This window comes from Durio zibethinus, chromosome 19, assembly GCF_047325235.1.
Source record: "Durio zibethinus cultivar Kanyao isolate XHJ-2024 chromosome 19, ASM4732523v1, whole genome shotgun sequence".
Lineage (NCBI taxonomy): Eukaryota > Viridiplantae > Streptophyta > Magnoliopsida > Malvales > Malvaceae > Durio > Durio zibethinus.
The window spans coordinates 24,187,733-24,195,961 of record NC_143180.1 but is presented as its reverse complement, the minus strand read 5'-3'; the positions used below and the strand labels follow the sequence as shown (position 1 = coordinate 24,195,961).

At 30.7% G+C, this 8,229-nt stretch overlaps 1 protein-coding gene across 1 annotated transcript; it reads left to right on the top strand.

The window, feature by feature from the left end:
* Nucleotides 1-796: 796 nt before the first annotated feature.
* LOC111309665 (putative disease resistance RPP13-like protein 1) lies at nt 797-4,484 on the top strand. The gene is made up of 2 exons (XM_022908662.2): nt 797-4,159; nt 4,265-4,484. Exons 1-2 carry the CDS (start codon nt 991-993, stop codon nt 4,309-4,311), a joined length of 3,216 nt encoding a protein of 1,071 aa, XP_022764397.2. The 5' UTR covers nt 797-990; the 3' UTR covers nt 4,312-4,484.
* The last annotated feature ends 3,745 nt before the right edge of the window (nt 4,485-8,229 follow it).

Genomic DNA, 8,229 nt, shown 5'->3' with positions numbered 1-8,229 from the left:
CACGTTTTTCAATAAAATATAAACTAATATATTTTAAACTAAAAATATTAAAAAATGATTAAAAATAATCATGTTATTAAAATAATATTATTATATTAAACAATATTAATTATTAAAATAATATAAAATTATTTACTATATAAATATTTATTATTTATTATTAAAATAATAAAAAAATACTATTTATTTTTGAAATATTAAAAATCTTTAAGTTTAATAATATACAAATGCAAATATTTAAAATTAAAATATTAAAAAAATTTAAATATTAAATATTAAAATTAATAAATTAATATTTTATTATTTTTAATTAAAATCAAATAAAATTAATTTTTATTAAAATAATATTATTTTGAATCAAATCAAATTAAATCCTAACTTAAAAAAAAATTATATTTAAAGTTCAATATGATTAAAATTATAAAATATTAAAAGATTTTTAAAATTAATATTTTAATTTTAATTAAAACTAAATGATATATTTTTTATTAATAAAATAATATTTCAAATCAAATCAAATTAAATTTAAACTAAAAAATTATATTTTAAGATCCGACTTCACTTGAACTATTCTCACGAATTTAATAAATGATGCTACTTATAAGCAGTACTTTTTTAAAATTAAAGATAATTTTTTAAAAAAATTATTTTATTTTTAATTAACCAATAAATTATTTTTTCATTAACTAATCCATTTTTGTATCAAACAAATATTAAAAAAATATAAAATTTTAAAAATTGTTTTCCGCGAAAAAAAAAAAAGCCTAATATTTACCTGTTGTGAATTTGTTATTCTAATACTCAGCCAAAGCCAAGTTATCCCAAATAACTATCGAAGTCGTCGATGGTCAAATGCCATAAATCGGGAGGAGGTCTGATCTCATCCTTTCATCAGGACAAGTTGGGACTGTAGAGCTTGTCTAGATTCTAAGTCCGATCTTATTTCTTGCTCTGATTCAAATCAATCCTTTTGTTTCTGAACAAAAGATCATGGCTTTGGAAGCTGTTGGAGTGACAGTGGGAGGGGCACTTCTCTCAGCCTCTCTTCAGGTGCTGTTTGACAGGATGGCTTCGCGCCAGTTCCTGGACTTCTTTCGGGAACAAGAATTTGATCACGATCTCTGGCAGAAGTTGAAGCTGAAGCTACTAGCTCTTAACTCAGTGCTCACTGATGCTGAGGAGCAGCACCGAATCATGAACCTGTCGACCAAAGAGTGGCTGGCTCAACTCAAAGACGCTATTTATGATGCAGAGAATCTGTTGGATGAGATTGCAACTGAAGCTCTGCGATACAATAGAGAAGCTGCATATCAAACTCCTAAAAATCAGGTAAGAGCTCTTAACAATCGTCTTGAACAGATCTTTAGCAAAGTGGAACTTATAGCTAAAGAAAAAGACTCCCTTGGTCTGAAGGAAGGCCTAATTAATAAGAAATCAATGCCAAGATTGCCTACAACTTCCTTGGTCAATAAATCTGAAGAATGCTTCAGGAAAGATGAAAAAGAGCAGATCGTAAGTTATTTACAATCAGATAACAGTATTACTGGGAGTGGAATACCTGTAATTGCAATTGTAGGAATAAGTGGGATCGGCAAGACAACACTTGCTCAGTTTTTGTACAACGATGAAAGAGTGAAGACACATTTTGAGTTGAGAGCTTGGGCTTATGTCTCAGAAAGATCTGATGTTTTCAAGGTGACTGAAACACTTTATGACTCAGTCGTATTGTCGCATTCTAATATTAAAGACTTGAATGTACTTCAGGTTAAATTGGGCAGCGTATTGATGGGAAAGAAGTTTCTGCTTGTCCTGGATGATATGTGGAATGAGAGTTCTATTGATTGGGATCTTCTACAAAGACCATTTCAAGCTGGAGCCCGAGGAAGCAAGATCATTGTGACAATGCGTGGTGAAAGTGTTTCATCCCCCATGCATTCTTTTATCATTCGCCCTTTGACACCGTTGTCTAATGAAGATTGCTTCTCATTATTTGCAAAGCATGCTTTCGAAAGTGAGCATCAAATTGATGAGGATTCTACACTGAAATCAATTGGTGAAAAGATTGTGGAAAAGTGCAAAGGCCTGCCTTTAGCTGCTAAAACACTTGGAGGCCTTTTGCATTCTAAACTAGAAGCTGAGGAATGGGACAAGGTATTGAATGGTAACATATGGGATCTACCAAGTGGTATGAACGATATTCTACCAGCCTTAAGATTGAGTTACTATCATCTCCCTTCTCACCTAAAGCGATGTTTTGCTTACTGTTCCTTATTTCCGAAGGGCTATGAAATTGAGAAGGGGAACTTGATTCGATTGTGGATAGCAGAAGGGCTAGTGTTGCAGGGAACTGGTACAAGAAGAATGGAGGAAGTAGGTGAGCAGTACTTTAATGAGTTACTCTCGAGGTCATTTTTTCAGCAATCCACCTATGATGGTACATGCTTTAAAATGCATGACCTTGTCAATGATTTAGCTCAACATATAGCGGGGGACTTCTATTTCAGATATGAGGATGGTTGCTTACCCCTAAACCCAGAAAGGGTTCGCCATTTATCATTTGTACCAAATCAAAATGAAGCCACTGAAAATTTTTTTGAGGCCTTTTATGACCTATCCAACCGTCTACGAACGTTCTTACCGCTCAAACTGTCACCACATTCTGCTAGGGTTGCTCTTAGTGCTACAGTCTTGAGCAATTTGTTTCCAGAGTCCAGTTGCCTCCGTGTGTTATCACTATCTCCTTATCATATTCTAACCTTGGATGACTGGATTGGAAACTTGAAACATTTACGCTACTTGGACCTTTCTCGCACTGAAATTGAAAGATTACCTAAAAGAGTGTGTTCTCTGTATAATTTGGAGACACTGAAGTTGTCAGGTTGTCAGCGCCTCACCCAGCTGCCGACGGACATCCCAGTTCTTACTAAATTAGAGCATCTTGATATTAAGGGAGCCAGTGTGAAGGAGATGCCACCAAAATTCGGTAATTTGAAAAGCCTTCAGTCGTTGAGTACTTTTGTTGTGAGCAGATATTGGGGATCAAGGATTTCTGAGTTGAAGAAACTTTCCCTTCTTTGTGGTACTCTTACAATTCTGGGCCTGCAAAAGGTGTCTCAAACAGAGGAGGCCTCCGAGGCCAGTTTGAAGGATAAGAAGTACCTTCGGGAGTTAATTTTCCAGTGGGCACCGGGTACTCGTGTTACAGACACTGAGGTTCTTGACAAGTTAAGGCCTCATCAATATTTGAAGAAGCTCCAGATAAGACACTTTGGTGGTAAAAAACTTCCAGACTGGATAGGAGATTCTTTTTTCTCCCAAATGGTTTCATTGCATCTATTTGATTGTGGTAATTGCTCCTTGCTGCCTCCACTTGGGCAACTGCCTCGTCTGAAAGAACTCTATATTTCAAAAATGAAACAAATAGAACATGTGGGTTCTGCATTCTGCGGAAGCAATGTCGAGCCATTCAAATCCCTGGAAATTTTAAAGTTTGAAGAGATGCCAAATTGGAGAAACTGGTTAGATTTTACTGAAGGGGGATTCCCTTCCCTCCAAGAGCTCACAATTCACAACTGTCCGAAACTGATGGGGAATCTACCCAACCATCTTCCTTCCTTGGTAAAGCTTCACATCATTAAATGTAGGGAACTGACATTCCTTGATCCGAATCCAACAAACCAGATGTGTTCTACACTTGAGCGTTTGCATATAATGAGTAGCTGCGATGACCTCAAATTGTTTCCATTAGACCGCTTCACCAATCTTGTAAAGCTTAAACTCCAGGATTGCGGATCTCTTAGCTCTATTCGGATACGACAGGAACATGAGCATCTCACATGTCTTCAAAAGTTGAAAATTAAGAACTGCCCTGGTCTTGGGACCTTCTCTGGAAGAGAGTTGTCATCTCTCCAGAAGTTAAAAATATCCCATTGTGCAAATCTCTTTCATTTTGGAGAGGGCGATTTGCCAACCAATCTTCAAGTATTTTGTTTTAAGAAATGTCCAATGCTCCAGAATGAGTGGAGGCTGCAAGATATGAGGTCACTAAGACTTTTCAAGGTCGATGGCGTCGTACGTATTCCTTCACGACCTCTTGGTGGAGGTCCAAGACGAAGGTTTGAGTCCACATCAAGGTCAATATTGAATAATCAGATTACAGGTTCGTTCTTTAATTTTTTATCTTGAAATTCACGGTCTAAAATGCTTATTAATACTATTTTATTTCCAAAGTTAAAAACTAAAATTTGGTAATTTCGGTTGGCAGGTGGCAATTGGCTGATCGACGAAGGAGTGACTAGCGGTGGCAATTGACAGATAGATATTGTTACGGGTTCGAGTTATTTTTTATTCATATTTTTTCAGACTTAGATGATTTTGGATTAATATTATTTTGCGTAGAGTTGTTTTTGGATTCATTTTGTTACGTGTTCGAATGATCTCAAATTCAGATTATTTTAAATTTGAACTACTTCAAGTTCAAACCATTTTGGATTAAGTTAACGTTAGGTTAATTGTGATTTCAAGTCTTTCCAAATTTATACTGTTTTATAATGGTTTCATGTTATGATAATTATCAATTCGAATTTTTTTAAATTCGAATAATTTCATGTTTGGATTATTTGAGTTTTTTATCATCTTTATTTTTATTTTTTTCGAATTCACATCTTTAGCTTTTTTAATCAATATGTTAGGATCTAATTTGATCTTGGGCTTATGTGGATATTTTTTCCAATTCAATCACATTTTACCATTTTTAGAAACAACATCAATCCAGAGACTATCACAACACAATTGTTACCAGCTCAAAGCATTTATCCTAAATTTAGAATTTAATTCAAACAATTCATTTGCTACATTTAAGAGTCAGTATTTAATATTTAATAAAAACCTTTTTTTTTCCTTTTTAAAAAATATTTAATACAAACCTTTCTTGAATTAAAAATATATCTTTTTCAAATGGTCTAAAAGAATTCTACTGTCAACAGTGCTTTAATGTACATGGTTATGGCATTTGGATTATAATCTTTGCTTGTTATATATATTTATTTTTGAATTTCTTAGTTTCCTATTCAGATAACTTTATACATCTGATTGAAGATCAGTCAATTAAATGAAGTTTGACGAAGTACATATTTAATTCAAGTTGAATTGGAAGAAGCAAACGAAAAAGAAGGCCTAGAATTTGAAAATGCATGTAGCACCATAATAGAAATTGAAAAGTTCTTTCAGACAAAGGTTTAGTGACAGCTTTAATTAGTGGCTGTAACTCAAAAAACTTGACATAGATGGTTATAATTAGTGTCTTTTGAACTTTGCATCTTGCCTCTTATGCTTTGAATTGATTTCTTCAAATACAATTCATTCAAATTAATTTGTTCTTGGGACTACTTATTCTCTGGGTTTATTTCCACAATTAGGGTGGGGAAAATAAATTCTTGGGTGAAAATATGGTGATTCATGCTTTGTTTTTACTTTGTTATTACAGAATCCTATATTAAATGTATGATGGTAGTGTAAATTTAAAAAAAAAAAATTGTATTTTCAAAAAAATAAGTCATTTAATGAAAATATCAAGCAAGTTTGATTATAATCAAATAAAAATATCCTACCATAAATAAGGCCATTAAGAAGGCAATATAGTAGCAAGGCTAATTAACATAAACATCAATTAAAAGAAACTTAAATCAATAAAAAGTTTTAAAAAGATAAAAATAAAGTATTGATTTCACTTATTTAACTTGTTTTAGAGATTATATTAGTATAATTTTAGTCAAACTTTGTTATTTAATGGACAAAAAGTATTATTATGTAATTACAATTTGTTGATATAGTAATTTAACCTATTCTACGATCCTCTCAAGATCCTATGAAGCATGATTTAAAGTGTCATACTTGCTAAGGAGGTAAATCAAATAAACAAAGACTACTTTGGCATTTACTTTCTTCTATATTCTTGTCTTATATTCCATTTAGGGATGTTAATGAGTAGGGTATGATTAGGATAAAGTATTTTTTATTTTCAGATTTTTATATTATACTTATCCTTATCTTCATTCCCACAGATATTTAATGAGTACGTGTGATTTACATACATATAGTTTTTTGAAAAAAATAAAAATAAAAATATTTTAAACTTTTGTTTTATTCTTATCGTGTATATTTAAGTAATTTCTTTTATAAATATATATTAATATATATTTTTTCAATAAAAATATATTAATTCTAATTAATCTAAAATAATAATTTATATTATTTGTAGACACCTCAATCTATCTAGGGGTCTACAAGATCAACTTTGATAATTAAAAAATTAAAAAAATAATAAAAATAAAAAAACAAAAAAAAGTGTTTGAGTTTGCATAAAATTAGGCTGGTAGAGTTTGGATTTGATTCAAATATTGAATTTCAATTACAAGAAGAAATTAAAATTGATCAAAAACTCTTTTGATCAATCTTTATAAATAAACACTGAAATACAAAAAAATTGAAGGGATAGAAACACAATCAGCAAAGAAAATATAAAGAGGTGTAGCATAATAGGGAGGACGGCGCACCATCAGGCCATTGCCAACCAACGTCCACTGACAGCCAGTCTAGTGCCACTATGGATCAGAATGCCTAAACCATTGAACACGAATTACCATCTGCGATAGAAACCAATTTCACACAATCACAGTGTTGGTTCTTCGTGGTTCAAGTTGGTTCTGTTTGAATAAAAAGAATCAGAGTTAAGGGTCTGGTAAAGAAGGAAATAAAGAGAAAAATGAGTTGATAGGCTAGCACATTGGTTTGGTTTGGTGGAATTTCATCCTCACGTCAACATTGGAATTTTTTTTTTTTCAAATTCTTTAATTGTTTGGTATTTTTTTCTCTTTATTTGATTGTTTATTCATTTGTTTTGTTTTATGCATAATTGTTTATTTATTCACTTTGTTTTATGGTTTTTATTATTTGATATTAATAAAATAATAAAAAATAAAATTTTTGAGAATAAATATTAATCATCCAATGATGAAATTTATAAAAATTTCAAATGGTAAATTTTTATGAAATTCCTAAGTGAGAAATTTTGTTTAAATTTATCCTAAATGATGAAATAATTTAGATAAAATTTCAATAACAATAATTAGTATTTATTTTCAAACCAAAAAAATTAAAAATAATAAAAACATAAAAATATAAAATCTTTTGAATTAAATACAAATTACCCAAGGATGAGATTTTTAAAAATTTCAAATGGTAAATTCTTAAGAAATCTCTAGGTGAGAAATTTCCTTTAAATTTGACCCAAATGGTAGAATGATTTAGATGAAATTTCAATACAATTGTATTCTTTTCCACATAAAAATTTGGATTGAAAATATTTGATAATTATCTAAGGATGAGATTCTTAGAAATTTCAAATGGTAAATTTTTAAAAAATCTCTAGGTGAGAAATTTTCTCTAAAATTGACCCAAATAGTGGAATAATTTAGATGAAATTTCAATAAAAATAATTGTCATATTATTTTCTTTCCAAGAAAAAAAATTTTTTTAAATAGGCCCAAATGGTGGAATAATTAAATTTATTTTCAACAAAAATGGTAATAATAAATAATAATAAATAAATCTTTTTCCGACGACGGAGCCTCTTCAAGAAATCAAATGGGATTCTTGAATACTCTTGAGGTGAGAAAAATTTTTTTTTAGAATACTGCCAGATGTAGAATCTTAAAAATTGTTTATAATATTTAACATAAAATTTGAAGCCATTAGATTCTAAACCTTAGGATAAATTTGAAATAATATGGTACCATCCTTTGAATAGGCATATGGGGGTGCTATAAACTTCTCCACATGTAACCGAACTGTCGAACCCTATTCTAGTTCATAGACCTGAACCTATTCTTTTAGGGACCCATAGTCAAGCTTAGAAATTCCTTAAAAGGATAGATTCCCTAAGTGACCAATCACACCTAATAAAATATTGTTGGCGACTCTATTCATTTGTTAAATCTAGCTATAGATTTTTGAATTTATATGTTATGACATTATTTAATAAAAAATTTATTTACTAAATATATATAAAATCTATGAGGTACAAGTACGAGACAAATATTATGTTATTCGTCTTTATTCCCATACTCAATAAAAATTTAAAATCTTATCAATCTTTATCCTCATACCCACAATATAATACTTATCCCCATCCCTATTCGAATAAAAAGTTAGGTTTTTCATTGGATATAA